The following is a 19,679-nucleotide window of genomic DNA, read 5'->3' on the forward strand; positions in this document are numbered from 1 at the left end:
GTTGTATGAGTTCACTTCACATTTATTTATGGGTTCACTCAGTATTATTTACATATACACTCTACTAAAAACTCGAAACTCAGTGGGTTCCCGTGAACCCGTATGTTAGTACGTAGGTCTGCCCCTGATGATGCCACATTATATAATGAATGCGCCTTTTTAGTATATTTAACGAAAACCAAATCATTTATGCAAGTTAATACCTTAGAGAAGTCGTCGACTGTTGGGGTACGTTTCCATATGATAGACATGCAAAGCTCGTGTGCACAACTGGTGAATATTATGTCCATCTATATTTCATCAGAGATCACCTGAACAGAACCGAAAAGATTTAATCATAACTAATGCGAAAATTTTTTATATAAAACAAAGTATTTTTCAGGTCAATGCAAACTGACATGTTTTAACCTTCCTTCCCAATAAGGCTTACCTGCTCATCAGGAGTACGGCTAATAAACAGAAAGAATGCTGAAATAAGAGGTGCGATTACTCGACCAGGAGCCACGGATGCTCAGAACAACTCAAGCAATTTCTTAAGAGTAAACGGAGCCTGCCAGGTTTCTCGTTAAGCCTACTCATGGCTCAGATCTCTACTACGGCTGCAACATAGGTTGCCATGCCAAATATCTGAGAGTCATCATAGCCTAGACGAAAAAAACCACTGTCATTGCCACAAGCACAGCCGAAAATCACACCCCCGTGAACAACCAACAGAAAAACCACAACCATTAAATCATTGAAGATTTAAGCAGCAAACAACATAACAAAACCAGCAGCCACCGACCCACCGCCATCAAAGCAACAACACATGTAATACTTTTAAGCACACACAAAATGTACAACATACAGTCCACGAAGTACAGCCAAGTTATACACACAATGTAAGGAATAATGATTGTGTGTGTGTTAAGACCACTGTTACCTACGGTTTTCAGTCAACGACAACAATGCTGACAGAAGACAAGTTGTACAGTGATTATAGTGTTTTAGTGTTTTGTCTACTTATCTAGTCAAAATTGAGGAGCATTTGGTGTGCGCAGCTCGGTTTCAAACCATCATCATAGCATAAAGAAGAAATATAAATTCAATCATTTAAAATAATCAAAACCATATCAGCTTCAAATATTAGCGATTATAAACATGAGACACGCTTAAAGGACCAATTAGTGAGTCTGAGCCAAAGTCACACGAAACGTGAGTACACAACACTTGAACTACCCCAACTCGCTAAGCAAAATCCGACATACCCGAACCTGATTAAGCTCGCAAAATTTATATGATTCTTTGACCCACTCGTAATTGTAGTTGTCGTTCTCGTTATTTCGAAAACGCAAGGCAACTAATTTGTAATCGATGGTGTCGTTTTTAACCGTAATCAATCACCAGAACGGGCCCAAATCCAGCGGAACTGAAGAAAGAAAATTCAAAAATGACGATACCTTTATTGATGCCTTTTCAAAACATCTCCAAAACAAACAACCAAAAATATCACGGTAGCTGCCTGCAGCAATGTGTCACTACCATAAGAAGAAATTTGTGTTGCCTCTAAATTCCCCAAACAGAAGGCTTAATTAGATAGATACTTGGGAGTTTAATAAAACAAAATCAATGAAGAACATGCCACAAAAAACAACTTTTCTTTGTAAAGAAAAGAAAAAAAGGAGCTTGGGTCTTTAAAGCTTAATTTGTTTGAGAGGAGAAACACCACTACATCACTATCGCCTCCGAAACCCTAGGCACTGGCTGCACACCAATACCAATCGACTATTGGTTTTGTGTGTTTTTTAATTTTCTTATTGTGGTATGTATGTATGTATACCTCTTCCAACCACCATTGTTTTAACATAATCCATATGCATTCCTATCAATTTAACCAATCAAACAAAAACAGAAGATATCAAGTAAACAAAAACTTAAATTAAACATGATACATTAATATTTAGGGTAAAGTTAAAATACAAAAGGGGACAAAAATAAAATGTATGAGAAATTATGATCATCCAAAAATAATAAAAAAATTATAACTCAAAATATAAATAAAAATCGAAAAAATTAAAAAAAAAACTAAAATGTTTCCGCCATCATTCCCGTTATTTTTTTTAAATACAAAAAAATTAACGAAAAGAAACAATGCTGAGCTCAAAGACACAATGACGAAAATGAACAAAATACACAATTATAACTAAAAAAGACACAATAGATCGCAAAATAATGTCGAATAAAATATAGCACAATGCTGAGTAATATAACACAATATAAAGAATTAAAGACACAATGTCAAGAAAAAATAAATAATCAATGATGAAAATAAACTCAAAACACAATGATAAACAAAAAAAAACAAAATGACTTTTTTCACTTACCATTATGCTTTTTTTTAGAACGAGAAAGATGGTAGAAACATTTTTGTGTTTTTATTTTTTTCGTTTTTTTATTAAATTTTGAGTTATGATTTTTTTTTGAGGGGTTTCTTATATGGCTACAAATCTTTATCATCTTTCTTATTTTTGTTTTCATTTGTAAAATAATTTGACCCAAATTTTCCTAATATTGAATTATAACATCAAATTCTGATCCACATATACTTCAATTTTCTAATGGAATCAAGTGAATCAATGACAACATAAAAAAAAAATTCATCAGCAAATACCTAGTGGCTGAAAACTATTTCAGCGGTGATAGTCATTGTGGTGACGGAGACGAAGGGTTGAAACACTCTACAACCCATAATGCATGCAATAGAAAGTTGCAAATTGTATATATATAAATAAATATAATTTCCTTTGTGTTTTATATGGTCTCTTTTAGTAACTTGCTTAGTATTATTATTATTTGGTTTGCTTCAAACTGGACTTTGAAAATGCAACTAAATCGGTAACAGTGTCAAATTATTTATCACATAACAGATAACGTAATCTTTGAGAATATGAATTATAAAAAAGTTAATCAACAACTTTGCTTTCAAAAACGCTAAAATAGCCTCATGATCCATGTAACTATTTAAAATTAATCATTTTATTACCATAGTTATGTTTTGTTTACTGTCATCACAATTATTTAAACTATATAACAGCTATTAAGTTTATAATTTATGAGACAGCTTTTTCACTCGTCCTAGATCCCAGGATTCTCCAAATTCTCGGGACCGACCATGTTTGCTTTAAATTACACCATAAATCATATTTTCCAAAAGTATAAAAATAATTTACCTTCAGTCAATTCACACTCCGCATTATGTTTCCTTAATAAATACCTTACTTAAAATAGAAATTTGGTGAAGTCTTGTTTTACAGCTTATTTTCTGGATCTTCCATATTTGTTTATTATTATTTTCTTGGAAATAAAAATAAACGTACAAAATAATCAAAGATGATCACTTGTGACTTGTGAGAAGCTATCAACACCACACCCTTTACTCTAAAAGTCCCACCACATATTTCATTCAACACCACCATCGTATATAATATAACATAAAATTAGTGGCGGATCCAGGATTTTTTTCCGGGTGGTGCACTACTTTTAGACGTTTTTATTTCATGGAGTCGGGCATAAAAAAATCCGGGTCGGTTTAAGGTTCGGGTCGGTTCGATGGTTCGAGAAAGTTCATTACATAATAAAAATACGATAAAATAATAAAAGAGACACCGTCATTAGAAATTAAAAACTAACAAATTAAAACCAACAATCTAAGAAACTAAAACTAAATTTAACAAATAACTTAACAACCAAGAGCAATTAACATTTTACAAGAAGTCAAGAACAATTAACATTTAACAATGGATTGTGAATGTAAACTTACCTTCAAAGTGGGAGGATTAGAGGATTCGAGTAAGAGTAGGCAGTGGCAAGAGGACGGGACGGCTGAGTGGCTGACAGAGTGAGGTTGCCGATGTTCCACGATGGTCGGAGTGACGAGGACGAGTGGCTGACGGAGTGAGGCTGCCGGCAGTCAGGGGCTGAAGAGGGTCAGGGGCTGGGGACAAATAAACAACTTAAAGATCAATTAATTTTCAAATGACTTAGTTTTGGTATTCAAAAAGTTTTAAATTTCAACATATATATATATATATATATATATATATTATTACGAATACGCAATTCATAACAAGAAAGAACAGACTAGTTTCTATGTCATCAATCTAGTTTGATAAGTCAGATCTAGAAGCTTCAAGTTCACGACTTGTAATTTACCTATAACAAATTCCTTAAACTATTAATGAAAAAAAAAGTGAATTACCAGATGAGTTATTGTTGGCTGAGAAAACAAAAGGCTTAGGCTTATTGTTATCCTGAATTCGGTCTTTGAATCCCTGGAAGTCAGCTTCGAAGTCATCTGATGGTGGTGGCTTTGAGAAGTAATAGTTTGATAAATTGGAATCACGGAGAAGATCTGCGGCGGTTAAACGACGAGACTGGGGAGGCGCTGTGTGGTGTTTTGTGGACTGGTCACTGGTTGTGTTTATTATAAAACCCTAACTAAGTAAAAAAAAATGTTTCAAAAACCAGAATTGAACCTGTGACCTCCGGGTTACAAAACCAATAGGTTTCCAGCTAGACAAAGGCTTCAAATGTTTGTAAGGTGGTTCCTTTCTAATTTATAAGGTGGTTCCTTTATTATTTTCTATATATAAAGACAGAATTACAAATTTTGTCCTTTAAAATAAGACGAATTACGGTTCGTGTCCTTTTCTAAGTTTCCTTGCAGGCGGTGTACTTTAAACTTTTTTTTCCTACAAGTTATGTCCTTTACGCTAACTGGGTTAGAAAAACTCTGTTAAATCCCATCACGTGAGAAGCATGTGAGGGTAGTTTTGTCTTTTTGCCTACCCTGCAACAACTTCTTCTTCTTCTTCTTCTGTTTCTGTACCTTCACTAACACCATCACCTGCCATCACCCTTCCTCAACCATCACCCAACCTTAACCACCTGCCACAATCGAATCTAGCACCACCATCCCTAACCGTTCGCCACCGTCGCATCAAGCACCACTTCTCCGATTTGCTTCTAAACTAAGAACATCAGACGTTCCATTAAACGACGAGACTGGGGAGGCGCTGTGTGGTGTTTTGTGGACTGGTCACTGGTTGTGTTTATTATAAAACCCTAACTAAGTAAAAAAAAATGTTTCAAAAACCAGAATTGAACCTGTGACCTCCGGGTTACAAAACCAATAGGTTTCCAGCTAGACAAAGGCTTCAAATGTTTGTAAGGTGGTTCCTTTCTAATTTATAAGGTGGTTCCTTTATTATTTTCTATATATAAATACACTATTATTTTAAAACTCGGGTGGTTCCTCGGAACCACCCGTTTTCACTATAGATCCGCCCCTGTCTGTAAACAAGAGATCCTCGAGATTTCTTAGCAGTCACCTCCACACCCCCAAAAATCATTGCAGATCTCAAGCTACCGGAGAAGAAGATCGAGTCGCGGTTCGTTCATCTCGAAGACCCGGGAACATCGTTATGGATCAGGTCAGATTCATTTCATGTTTCTACAGTCATGTTTACATGATTCACGGAACATAAGATCTATAATATTATCTCTAAGAGCATGGCGATATAAGCTCCATAGTCCATACCAACCATTATGCATTGGATAGGTTCTCACAATCGGCAATATAGCGTTCGTCGTTCGACATATGATCAGTCTTCAAATGTAGATATTTGTTACTTTTATGCAATAATGTTTAAGAAGAAATAGAGATAGACAAACTATGAGATCCGTGTTGAGTCGCCTTAGACTCATATAGAGCAATATTAATGTTGGTGTGTAATAATTAATATGTACACGTATGGTTACTCATCTGACTCAGATGCTAATATACAATTTATAAACATCAAAATATTTTTCCATACACGAAATGTTACACAACACGCACAAACGAGTGATATGTGCTTATATCACAAACAGAATTAGTACCATGAACAATACTAATTTTGAAGCGACTCCACCTTATTATCTAATCTATTCTGCTATGTAATGCATTTTATAAGAGCATTTTAAGGATATACAAATTTAAGTGTTATAATACTTAGAGCTTATGGGACAACATCTAGTCCTAGGGTAAGGAATACAAATAAAAAATGTGTTTTTATGTCCTATACTTTAATCACTTTTGGGTATATAAAAATTACCTAGAGCATTCTCAAATCTCAATTAGTTCTCCAATTCTAAATCTATTAAAAAATACTTATAATTTTGTTCCTTCTTCTTTACCAAAGTTATAGTTATTTAAAGATTATTTATACCTACACCCCCTCATCTTTACCATATATTTCTTAGATACATTTTTAAACCAACTTTCTTTCATAATTTTTAAACGATCATATTATTTTCATACTTCAGTATATATATAATTTCACATAACGAACTCACTACGCTCTATCTTACAAACATGCCATATTTAATTGTCATCTCGTGGTAAAAGTCAACAACTCAATTAATACTTTAACCATTCAAATGTATCAAAGACTATATTTTTTACGACAAGTGTTATTGAAGTTACATAATTTTCTTTCTTTTTGTTTGAAATTGAAGTCATTGAAATCTCTCATATAAAAGGCTTACACCTCTATTAAGTAGGCTAGTCCTACAATGACATGGCATGTATCACATATTCTAGATTTAAATATCGTTACGACTAACATTTGATCCCTACTAAAATTGCTTTAATTTACATTTTCCTTTTCAAAAAACTGTCAATTTGTAATTGAAAATACCCATTAGCAATTACTTAAAAACATTGCGAACATTACCAAGCATCATATATGACAAAAGTGTCACTTTGATCCGAGTTTAAATGGAAATTTTGAAAATGTATTTATTTGATTCAAATCTAAACACAATGTTTTAGAAAAGTATCAGTTATTTCAAGTCTAAAGTTCAACCATGTAGTACACTAAATTCTAAGTTGGCATCTAATAAATATCAACTAAAACGTATCACAATCCAATAAGTCCAACATACTTTTCCCCGCTTATCTTATTTCACATTTCATCTACTTCATAATGTATAAGTTACTACATGCAAAATTTATAAATTATCACTATCAATTTCAATATTATTGTTGTATGTTTAAAGTGTTCAATTAGTTATACGTAAATTCAATCATATCTTATAATAATCTTTATACTTAACTCGTGTAATATATGATTTTCCAACCTAGTTCATAACAAAAGAACTTGGGCGTACAACCACTTGACATACGCTGTCATGTTACTATGCATATTACATATTGCCTTGTGTTTCCAACCAAGTTCATAATAAAAGAACTTGGACACAACTACTTGACATTCACTGTCGTGTGAATGTGATTACCATATAGTAAATACCTTTTATTCAATTTGTATAATACATGGGTTTTCAACATAGTTGTACTACCACTTATCATTCATTGTGGCGTGAAGAGAATATTATGGTGTGGGGAGTATATTAAACTATAATCGTGTATATTCAAGCTTTCTACATCGAGATACAAGAACAAAATGAATCCTAGCCAAAATTGGTGAATTGTAAGAAAAATTACTTATGACACCCAATAGTATAACGTAATTAAAAACCATTAAATCAATAATCATTAATCATTTAATACATTAAACTCATCCAATAATATTGGTAACAAACGTTCCGAATATATATACCATCTTTAATTTACATTTATAAACAACATTCTTTTAAATAACTGACAAAAACTTCTAAGAATGTGACGTTGATAAGCTGTCATGTGGCTGTAATCTGTACATGATTTTTTTTAATAATAATATATCACCATTTATTGTGTGTGACAAACAATATAAATAAATATATTCATATGCATGTTAACATTAAACCAATCCAACAAAGTATCTTTTTCGTCCGTTTCATTTCGTCCTTACCTTAAATCAGCCGAAGTAAACTACAACGTCAAACCTATAATATTCATTCATTCATAGTGTGTGTATGTATGAATAACCGAAAATAATACACAATGAATCAAGAAAAAGACTCATCCATCCGAAGAAGAGGTTGTTCATACCAAAAGGGTGACTTCTTACCTGAAGAGTCATTCAAATCATGGCAAAACTACACCGCGGCGTTACGGCAGACTCCGCACCGCTTGATCGACAGAATTCTTACGCGTTCGGGTGATCAGGCGGAGCTTGATGTGAAGGCGAGAAGCCAGACTCAGATGAAGAAGACTTTGACGTGGTGGGATCTTATGTGGTTTGGTATGGGTGCGGTTATTGGTGCGGGGATTTTTGTGCTTACGGGACTTGAAGCTCGAGAAACCGCGGGTCCCGCGGTTGTGTTGTCTTATGTGGTTTCGGGTGCCTCCGCTCTTATGTCCGTGTTTTGTTATACGGAGTTTGCTGTTGAGATTCCAGTCGCGGGTATATCCTAAAACTCTCTTACTTTGTTAAATATTGGTTGTGATTTGAAAATTAAAATTAACATTAAAATTAAAATTCATGTTATATATATTTTGTTACCAAAAGGAGATAATAAAATATATCTTGCTGGATATAGTTTAATTATTACTTAGCGATTAGTGCAAGAGAACATTATGACTGTCATATAGTATTTAACGATGACCTAATGTTGGGAATTACCGAAACGGTTTGACGAGTTGGGCCAACCGACTTTGAGTCGTAATCAAACTCATTCTAATATTAAAGAACAACCTAGATAAATATAGTTTGAATTTAATTAATATTTGTATTCAAGTATGATTAGAAGATATCTAATTCTATATATGTATTTGGTTTTTGAAAGTTTTTAGATAATAAAATTTAAATCATTGGTATAGTAACCACTATTTTTTTTAACAAATTTTGTAATAAATATTATTATTTGGCCGGCTAGATTAGAAGACAATGCCAGATATCTTGTATCCGGCCGACGAATGACCAGATTCATATTTTTTTTATTTAACAAATTCTTTTTAGCTAAAATCCTCATACCTTGCACTTGCAAGATGATTAGATTCATACTTTAGTCTTAAAAACCGGCTAAAAACATTGACACTTGGTTGTGTGGAGTGTGTTTGCATCTAGACTTTGAGTCAACGGACCCATGTGGACGATTGATTGCCACCCACAATATTAAGATAGTCAACCATGGGCCACTCCACAATTAATATCATTTACTTCTCCAATTCAATTTAATTAACTCGTTATAATATCTTTCTTTAACTAGCTTACGTTTTACTTAATAAATAATAATATCTGTCTTAATCTTAATTATTGACATAATTATGGGAATTAATTACGTAATTTTCATCAGGTGGGTCCTTTGCTTATTTGAGGGTTGAGCTAGGTGACTTTGTGGCATTCATAGCCGCGGGAAACATCCTCCTAGAGTACGTCATAGGCGGGGCTGCGGTGGCCCGATCATGGACCTCCTACTTTGCCACCCTTTGCAACCACGAGCCCGATGACTTCCGCATCGTGGCCCACGGGCTCAAAGAGGACTACAACCACTTAGACCCCATTGCAGTTGGCGTCATAGTCATCATTTGTGTCATTGCAGTCCTTAGCACCAAAGGCTCGTCGCGACTCAATTATATCGCGTCTTTTGTGCACATTATTGTGATATTGTTTATCATAGTGTGTGGTCTTATCAATGCGGACACAAAGAATTATAGGGACTTTGATCCTAAGGGGGCTCGGGGCGTGTTCAAGGCCTCGGCAGTGCTGTTTTTTGCGTATGTCGGGTTTGATGCGGTTTCAACCATGGCTGAGGAGACTAAGAATCCGGCTAGAGACATCCCGATCGGGCTAGTGGGCTCGATGGTTATTACTACCACGTTATATTGCGCTTTAGCGGTAACGCTTTGCTTGATGCAATATTATAAGGATATTGATATCAATGCTCCGTTCTCGAAGGCGTTTGAAGTGGTTGGGTGGGATTGGGCTAAGTATGTGGTGGCTGCCGGAGCTTTAAAGGGTATGACCTCTGTACTCCTAGTCGGAGCCGTTGGTCAAGCTAGGTAAGTTGTAGCACTTAATATATTTGATCTCGAAAGTCTTTACAGATCATCAAAATAGCCATTTTGACCGAGTTAATTAACAAAATAGATTTGCTTTCTAAATTTACTGATCAATCAGAATACGACATGTCAGTGTGATACAACGTATTTCAATCTGACTTGACAAATTGGCTATTATGGTAATTTTCCTTCATTTTTAACACACATTCTCTGATCCTACTTATATCGTTTTAGGTACCTGACGCATATTGCCCGAACCCACATGATGCCACCGTGGTTCGCTATCGTGGACGCCAAAACCGGGACACCAGTCAACGCGACCGTGGTCATGCTTATGGCTACTGCCGTTATTGCATTCTTCACCAAACTCAACATCCTCTCGAACCTCCTCTCTATATCCACACTCTTCATCTTCATGCTCGTAGCAGTAGCCCTCCTCGTCCGCCGCTACTATGTGTCAGGAGTCACCACTGACGCCAACCGCAACAAACTCATTGCTTGCTTAGTAACCATAATTGTTTCCTCGTGTTTCACAGCCGGGTACTGGGGTCTGTCTGAGCACGGTTGGATAGGGTACTGCATCACTGTCCCGACTTGGCTAGGAGCCACGATTTGCCTCTGGGCTTTTGTGCCCCACGCAAGGGACCCGAAGTTGTGGGGGGTCCCGTTGGTTCCATGGTTGCCATCAACATCGATTGCGATCAACATATTTCTTCTTGGGTCGATTGATAGAGACTCGTTTATAAGGTTTGCAGGGTGGACATGTTTGTTGTTGGGGTATTACTTCTTGTTTGGGCTGCATGCAGCATATGACACTGCTAAGGAGGATGAGAAGCAGTGGAACAAGGTCGAACAAGGGAAGAATGGGTTTGAGAATAAACTTGATGATAGTGAGTCTTAATTTATTTTTATATTTTCACGTTAAAAAGTGTGTTATGTTTATAGTAGAAGTTTCAAAATGTTGGTTTTTAGTTAAATGATGTCCTGATCAAGGATATTTGATTGGGAAAAGTGGGTTCTTGTTAAAAGTGAAAACAGATTGTACTGGGTAAAATGTGAGTTGGAAGAAAAAATATTATGTTTGGTTTTTGTTCATATTATATAACAGTGTTTGAAGTATATATATCATGTTTTATATAAGATCCTTAGCCCTCATCGGATCAGTCTCAATGTATTTGAGATTGATTGATTGAGCAGTTTACGCTTAGATCAAAGAGATTGAGAGGGTGTGATCAGACGTTTCATCGCTATTTGATGCTGGAAACAACTTCGGTCATAGACAGTTCAGTTAATTCGATTACAGAAAAAGATGATTCTATTATTTGCATATTAAATAAAATATTAACATTAATTTTAACTTACAGAAAAAATTAGACAACTTCTATGACATAATCTCCCTATACTATTAAAACAAATTTATTATTCCACATATCATTCAACTAGAATAGCAATTAAGATGTCAACTAACTATTACCATTTATAATATTACTAACAAGGTTACAGATATAACTTCAAATGTTGCATTAAATGAGAATTTTAAATATTTATGATTTATAAAATTTTATTTATCATTATTTAGATGTTATGAATCCATAAGGTATGTTATTATATATATTACTAAATTTAACATTTTTGTTGTATTTTTTTAACCATTCGTGTATTATACGGGCTATATCCTAGTTTATAAAAATATATAAAAGTTGGTTTCTTATTTGGTTATGTGTACATACACATATAATCATAACAGAACCATAAAAGTCTGATAATAAAATAATTAAAACCAAATAATCTGATTCAAAATGGTTTGGTTTTTACGCTTATTTCGGTTAAGGTTCAGCTGTTTAATTTTTCTACACACTCCTAACCGATATGAGTAATGCAAATACATGAACACTATGTGAAGTTTGAATGGATATCTAACATGCAAGTTGTGATACAATTTTAAAACTGAATCATTAAGCACAGAATGTAGTCAAGCTTTGACCAAGATCATAGTTAATCTACATTAAACACGAGTATTTAAAAGTACACAAACCGAGAGTTGTGGCCTAACGAGGAGCCTTCTTTTTGCCAGCAATTGCAACCTTCTTTCCCTTCAAAGTCCTGCAGTTGTTCTTGGTGCGCTGTCCTCTACAAGGCAGTCCTTGAATGTGGCGTATGCCTCGGTAGCACTGAATTTCTTTCAGTCTTCTGATTGCAAGTGCATTAAATCGCCTCTGTAAAGTCAAAACTAAGCAAGTCAGCTGTCAACCTCAACATAAAGATTATTCTGTTTTATTCAAACCAGATTGTCCTACATACCGACTACATACTGCAAAGTAAGAAGTTAAATGACCTTTTAGAGGCTAATAACTTACGTGACGATTAAAGAAGTTTTTAACCACAATTACTTATTACAATATTTGAACATGCGAAGATAAAAATATGATATTACATTTGCTTATATATACAATTACTTTCTAAACAATTAGTTATACAGTTCATCGATAGCTTCCAAAATATGAAAACAGATTTGACAAACACAAAAACATATGTACAGAAAGGAAACTATAAAAGTTTTGTTAACAACATACCTAACGTTTTGCCTGACTATGAGATTCGAATCAATTACATATACCTATTGCTTTAACCGCTCTACATAAGAGAGTTATTTTTTTGAACGGCTTTTTTAATTTTTTTGAAAGGCGACATAAGAGAGTTATTTAACCACCGATATTACACCCATCAAAAGTCTACAGTGTACTTTTTAGTTAAAATGAGTTACTTCCTAACTTCAAATAATTTCAGAACTACATTTAACTAATCAAACAGTATTCGCCATAGGTAGGGGTGCAAACGAGCCGAGTCGCTCGCAAGCTACTTTTTCGAGCTCTAGCCGAGCCTCAAAAATAAAGTTCATTTAGGGAGCCTTAAGGAGCCTTGTGTATTTTTAAGTCTTACCTATTTTAGATTTCTATGTATTAATTTCACACTGCACAGCCTAGCTCGAGTCGAGCTTTTGCTCGTTTAAGGTACTACTCGAGCCAAGCTTCGGCCCGATTCAGTTTTTCTCAAACATATAACATTAATTAAAAACGGATATAAATTAATTAATATATAATAAGCAAGCCAACCCGAGCTTGAAAAAACAGCTGTGCAAACGTGCTGAGCTAATTGCGAGCGTGTTGAGATTGGAGCATTAAAAAACTCGATCGAGCTGCGCTTAAACAAGCCCGAGCCTAAAACTAAGCTCTTTTAATAAATGAGCCCGAGCTTCACTTATCTATCAAGCTCGAAACGAGCCCGTCAGTTATATGACTTTTATATTATATTTAATAATTATTAATTAATATAAATAGTTATGGAAAAATAATTAAATAATATATATTATGCTATATATAAAGTTATAACTGAAAAAAGATATTAAAAAATAATAATTATTAAATAGTAAATGAGCTAAGCCCGAGCTTGAGCTTGTGTAAGTTAAATGAGCCAAGCTTGTGCTCAGCCTCGTCTCGTTTGCAAGCTCAAGCTCAAGCCTAGTCGTGCCCGGCTCGTTTACACCCCAATTTGAAATGCAATTAAAAATAATGAGAATGTATGAACATACAAGGTCTCCTTCAATCATGTACTTGGAGACTTCATCACGAAGCACAATAAGCTCGTCTTCCGTCAAGTCTTTGGTAATCTTATTCTCCATCTTCAGGTCATTGAGTATCTCAAGGGCTCTGGTACGGCCTATGCCGTGAATGTACTGTAGCGAATACTGAACTCGCTTGTTGTTAGGTATCTCCACTCCGCCCACACGCGCGCATCGTATGCTCAACCCACCAACCTGCAATTCAATTCCATTTAAAAAAAGAAAAATTCTCATTATAATAATATTATTATTGTTAGTTACCTTGGGAGGATTGAAAGTGGAGAATGAGAGAGTGGATTTGGAATTGAAAGGTGATAAGCCGGTGGATATGAGCGAAAGTGAAGGTGTTACCGGTGTTGCTAGTGATTGAGCCATCGTTGGTTGGAGGCTGTGGCTATGGTGTTTTGTTTAGGATTGATTGATTGATTGATTACCCAAATGCATCTTATCCTGTATGCCTTGGAGGTAAGGTTTGGAGATTGACGTGTTTGGTCCCTTTAAATTACTACTTCAACTTAGGAGTAGTAGTAGTACCCGAATACCAAACCCAACCCAAAGTCACCCAAACTCGAATTAAAAAATACCTGAAAAACCTGAACCTGACACCCGAACCTTAAATGGGGGGGAGGGGGGTCGTATTTGACATACTATGTTTTTAAAGTGTGTTTTAGGACTTTTGAACATTATCACACCATATGATGTTTGAGTTTTTATGATATTTGTTTCGTAGCATAATGATATTTTTTGAATAAAAATATCTATACATTTTTTTCATTTTACATTTATACCCGAAAGCTGAACAACCCGCCCGAAAAGCCGAAAACTTAACCCGAAGAACACCGCTGCTTGAATTAAATGCTTGATTGGGTGTTTTTAGGGCTGTAAATGAATTGAACATTGGGCGGACTGTTTATGAACCGTTTGGCGGGAAGTTTGTTTACATTCGTTCCTTTAATAAATGAACAAACACGAACAACAAATTTTGTTCATTTAGTTAAATGAATAAACATAACAAGAGGTCTCATTTGTTCATTTGTGTTTGTGAATTTTTCTAATGTGTTCGTCTACGTTTGTTTGTTTTTGTTCTTTAGTTAATATAGGCCTCGAAGATCCATGTTCTAAAAATAAGGCTTGACCACTACTCTACTATGTTTAAGTGGAAATCAAAACAGATACAATACAAAAGTGAAAGAATAATGTAGAGAAAACAAAGAGGTATGCTCATAAAAGACTTCTAGCTTTTCTGAATAATAATTCTGCAACTACAAACTGGAAATATATAAGGGAAAATTCCCAAAATAGGTATTTATGTATCATGTTTTTCAGGTTTTAGGTGCCATTTTCAACATATTCCCAAAATAGGTATTATAAACTAGTTGTGACGAATAGTTTATGATTATTCACGAGTTGTTTGTATAACCAATTAAAACTTGCCACGTGTCTATAAACTAACCGTAACGACCAGTTTCACTAATAATCTACTCGTAAAGATTAAATAAGTTTAAACCCTCGTAATCAGCGCCACACGAATAAATAAGATATTCTTTAGTCGCGACGAGCAGATTATAGAACATTAAGAGTCGCGAGTATTTTATCAAACTAACCACGACGATAAGTTTGATTACCAAATGCATCTAACTAATTTGTTTTACAAAACACTAACCGGAATGGTTAGTTTGTTTGGTCAACTAGTCTTTACAAGTAGATACAGCTCAACGACTACTTTATATCCATTATACGAGTATTTTGTTGGTAACTAACTCGTCTCGATAAGTTTATCTGGTAAACATTACGCTTACGAGTAGTTCATTTGTAGTTAACTCGTCGTGACTAGTTTACCTTGTTTATATTCCCAATACGAGTATTTTATTGTTAATCAACTCGTTCTGATAAGTTACCAGATTTACATTAACATACGAGTAATTTATTGGTAGTTAACTCATCTTGTCTATATCTTGCTATAAACTAGTCGTGACTAGAGGTGCACAAATTGGGTTTTTTAAATACCCGGGTTCGGGTATGGAACCGGCTTCGGGTATTGAGAAAACCATAGTAATCCAATTTATACCCTTAAAAATACCCCTAAAAAGTGCAAACTTTTAAAAAAATTCAATTTATACCCGAAAAAACCTCAGAAAAAAACCCGAAAAAACTCATTACTATGGTTTTGAGAAAACCATAGTAATGAGAAAACCATAGTAATGAGTTTTTTCGGGTTTTTTTCCGAGGTTTTTTCGGGTATAAATTGGATTTTTTAAAAGTTTGCACTTTTTAGGGGTATTTTTAAGGTATTTTTAGGGGTATAAATTGGATTACTATGGTTTTCTCAATACCCGAACCCAGGTATTTAAAAAACCCGATTTGTGTGTCACACCCCCATTCTAGGCCTAGGAGTGTGAACCATAGTTGGTACCATGTTTGTAAATAAATCAGAGTTGCGGGTTTAAGCGGAAGACTTTATAAAAACAAAGGATCATTATTAAAATATTTACAACACAAAAGACGAGACGAAAGTCTCGTTTTAAGTTTACTTGTTTATATGTTTTTACAAAACCACCATATTTTATATTTACACAAAATTATCCGATCCATCGGATTCTTGAGCTTCTTCGTCTTTCAAGCTCTATTCCTGATTACCTGCAAAATGTTAATAAAATACGTCAGCAACGAATGCTGGTGAATATGTTGACGTTAAAAATATTTTCTTTACTTAATCATCCCTCGAGACCACATAAGTCTCGGCCCATCTTGGCTTAGGAATAATCAAGTTAAAACAATCATTATAAACTCGAGTCTCTGCTTGAGATCACCTCAGCGAAACACCGCAGCGTTTATGACATAACTTAGGTACCATAAATATACACATGGTCATTCCCCACTCGGACGTAACTTAGGTCCGGCCCATCGTGGCTGGAGGTCGTGACCAAGCGTGGTGCGATGTGCCCACCACGTTCCACATATGTAAGGATCCAGACAAACGTATACCATAGCCTGAGGCTGGCTTATACTCTTGTTTATAATGTTTTTAGAGACACGTAGCCTCATGTAAAGTTTTACACATAACACGTTTGTTTGTTTGAAATCAAGTTTGTAAAAGTGGGGCGTATTCACCTTTTCAATGGGATCGGCTTCCAACAACGTCCGTTAGTCTTTCTTCGCTATCTCGCACCTATAGTACGAGTATAACATTCATTAGTCGGATACACGATCCGGCTTAAGACCTTTAGTCTTATCATCTCGATGAACCTTTAGTTCATTATTTCTTTTTACTTTAAAACCTTTAGTTAAAAAGTAATCTTTATAAACCTTTAGTTTATATTTCAAAACCCGACGTTTCTTCTTCTTTAAGAAACGTATTTCTTTTATTTAATTATATTCATAATACTTAAATAATATATTCTATATCAAAGAATAATTATATATCTATATATATACTTATATATATATATATATTTTCTTTTCTTTGTTATTTTCGTTTCTCTTTTATATTCATCGAGTATAATTCCGACTTAGGCATTAAGCCTTTATAATATTTTAATATTATTTTGGTCGGGCATTATGCCTACCTTGTTTAGGCTTAGAAGTGCCCTAGATACTTGGGCAGCACTTCGACGCCGCTCGCTTATCAACTTTTACTTGATCAATACTTCCTTCCACACTTGGCACGCCTTTCGAGACGTCCACACTTTTGGCACGCACTTCGAGAAATTCACTGGGGCGTCGGACAATACTTCATTCTTGTTCGGGATGTCGGGGAGTGGCACGTAAATCGAGGTAACGTGCACGGAAAACGAGGTTTCGGGGCACGTTTATAGCAATTTTTGGATCCTATCGCGATACGCGATGGGTCACTTAGAAGCCTATCGCGTACCGCGATATAGGCTTGATGACGCAGTGTATAGACTTGCCACGTGTCAACACGTGGCAAGCGTTGTGACGCGTGGCACCACGTGGCGGCACGTGGCACACGTTGTGCCACCGCTTGCCACGTGTCACGTGTCAGGCCACGTCATCGCGTATCGCGATGACGTTGGCTCAACGGCGGTCGCGTACCGCTATTGACTTTGTCTAGAAGCTTTGACCAAGTCCCATCCCGGTACGCGATGGGATTGTCTTTTATCCTGTCGCGTACCGCGAGAGGACAAGAAAACAGAATTTTTATTTTTGCCCTTTGAGTTTAGAAATTGGCAGAATTGGTCCCTTGACTTTGGAAACTTGACATTTTTGGCCCGAATTTTACGTGATGTTACATTGTGCACCTCTAGTCACGACTAGTTTATAGCAAGATATAGACAAGATGAGTTAACTACCAATAAATTACTCGTATGGTTAATGTAAATCTGGTAACTTATCAGAACGAGTTGATTAACAATAAAATACTCGTATTGGGAATATAAACAAGGTAAACTAGTCACGACGAGTTAACTAGAAATGAACTACTCGTAAGCGTAATGTTTACCAGATAAACTTATCGAGACGAGTTAGTTACCAACAAAATACTCGTATAATGGATATAAAGTAGTCGTTGAGCTGTATCTACTCGTAAAGACTAGTTGACCAAACAAACTAACCATTCCGGTTAGTGTTTTGTAAAACAAATCAGTTAGATGCATTTGATAATCAAACTTATTGTCGTGGTTAGTTTGATAAAATACTCGCGACTCTTAATGTTTTATAATCTGCTCGTTGCGACTAAAGAATATCTTATTTACTCGTGTGGCGCTGAGTACGAGGGTTTAAACTTATTTAATCTTTACGAGTAGATTATTAGTGAAACTGGTCGTTACGGTTAGTTTATAGACACGTGGCAAGTTTTAATTGGTTATACAAACAACTCGTGAATAATCATAAACTATTTGTCACGACTAGTTTATAATACCTATTTTGAGAATATTTTGAAAATGACACCTAAAACCTGAAAAACATAATCATAAATACCTATTTTGGGAATTTTCCCCTAATATTAATAATGGGAAACTTCATGCAGTGCACACTTGGTCTTCAATTTGTCACGTGGGCAATGTATTTTAACATACTATTGTCATTATACAACTGATACATGTAGAGATTCTTCTAAGGCTGAGGATTGATATTTGGCATTGACGACGACCTTGTATTATTCTGGTTATTCGATGATACCAAAAAGACGAGAATGAATTCCAACAAAAATACAATTTTGGTCAATTTGAAGGTGCATTATGAAACTACAGATTTTTAATTTAAGTATCATGTTATAACTAATTGTATGGAACTAACAAAGTCATTAGTAGGGATGGCAATGGGTCGGGTTTAGGTATTCCCAAACCCATACCCGGTTATTAAAGTCCATCCCAAACCCGTCGGGTTTTAATCGGGTAATTACCCGTCGGGTTTCGGGTTTCCCACCGGGTTTCGGGTTTCCTATCGGGTTTTGATAAAATACCCATCGGATATACCCGGCTCAAAACCCGTCAGGTTTTGATAAAATATAACTAATCGATTACAAAGATGGTTACCACAAAGATAAAATATCTCAAATAATCAACATAAACAAGTTTTGACAAATAATATATTTAGAATATAGTATATATATAATATAAAAAGCTATATCGGGTATATAATCGGGTAAATGGGTTTATGTTATCGGGTAATCGGGTATATTAGAAATCCCAAACCCACGAAAAGTTTTAAAACTAATCCCAAACCCGTCCCAAACCCTAATAGGTTGGGTATTACCCGCCCTATTTATGTCAGGTTTCGGGTTTTCCCATCGGGTTCGGGTTTCATTGCCATCCCTAGTCATTAGTGCAAACAAGGCAATGAGGCATAATACAATGGAGTTAGTAGTGTTGAGATATAAAATACAGGCTTGCAAACCCTTAGCCAAACATTACACATTCAATAACTGGTCTAATTGGCAGATAATTGAGGTATTTTGCTTATACAATAGTTATTAGAATTTAGAACTATAGACACTTCAACTTGCCAAACATCACTTGATAGATAACCTATGATCAAACAACATTTCATAAATATGAATTCTAGTACATATACTTAAGGTAATAAAGCATAATGGTATGGCATCCTCTCCATTATGTAAAATAAATAAATAAA

General features: G+C 35.1%; 2 protein-coding genes across 2 annotated transcripts; one reads left to right on the forward strand and one right to left on the reverse strand.

The window, feature by feature from the left end:
• The first annotated feature begins 7,921 nt into the window (after positions 1-7,921).
• Positions 7,922-10,960, forward strand: LOC143637026 (cationic amino acid transporter 1-like). The gene is made up of 3 exons (XM_077104491.1): positions 7,922-8,369; positions 9,262-9,967; positions 10,202-10,960. The coding sequence occupies exons 1-3, from the start codon at positions 7,967-7,969 to the stop codon at positions 10,866-10,868; spliced, it is 1,776 nt and encodes a 591-aa protein (XP_076960606.1). The 5' UTR covers positions 7,922-7,966; the 3' UTR covers positions 10,869-10,960.
• A 901-nt stretch (positions 10,961-11,861) lies between these two features.
• Positions 11,862-14,015, reverse strand: LOC143636977 (small ribosomal subunit protein uS13c-like). Its single transcript, XM_077104447.1, has 3 exons — positions 13,848-14,015; positions 13,557-13,781; positions 11,862-12,183 (listed from the first exon to the last, which is right to left on the reverse strand). Exons 1-3 carry the CDS (start codon positions 13,959-13,961, stop codon positions 12,016-12,018), a joined length of 507 nt encoding a protein of 168 aa, XP_076960562.1. The 5' UTR covers positions 13,962-14,015; the 3' UTR covers positions 11,862-12,015.
• Positions 14,016-19,679: the final 5,664 nt, after the last annotated feature.

Source organism: Bidens hawaiensis, unplaced genomic scaffold (assembly GCF_021521415.1).
Source record: "Bidens hawaiensis isolate Kalapana, Puna unplaced genomic scaffold, B.hawaiensis_p1.1 tig00008096_1, whole genome shotgun sequence".
Lineage (NCBI taxonomy): Eukaryota > Viridiplantae > Streptophyta > Magnoliopsida > Asterales > Asteraceae > Bidens > Bidens hawaiensis.

Excerpts from the sequence above, each read along its gene's own strand:
- LOC143637026 (XM_077104491.1), top strand. The coding sequence starts at position 7,967 with ATGAATCAAGAAAAAGACTCATCCATCCGAAGAAGAGGTTGTTCATAC. Across the intron at positions 8,370-9,261 it reads TGTTGAGATTCCAGTCGCGG|GTGGGTCCTTTGCTTATTTG; the intron begins GTATATCCTAAA and ends AATTTTCATCAG. Across the intron at positions 9,968-10,201 it reads GGAGCCGTTGGTCAAGCTAG|GTACCTGACGCATATTGCCC; the intron begins GTAAGTTGTAGC and ends ATATCGTTTTAG.
- LOC143636977 (XM_077104447.1), bottom strand. The coding sequence starts at position 13,961 with ATGGCTCAATCACTAGCAACACCGGTAACACCTTCACTTTCGCTCATA. Across the intron at positions 13,782-13,847 it reads CCACTTTCAATCCTCCCAAG|GTTGGTGGGTTGAGCATACG; the intron begins GTAACTAACAAT and ends ATTGAATTGCAG. Across the intron at positions 12,184-13,556 it reads ACATGATTGAAGGAGACCTT|AGGCGATTTAATGCACTTGC; the intron begins GTATGTTCATAC and ends TTGACTTTACAG.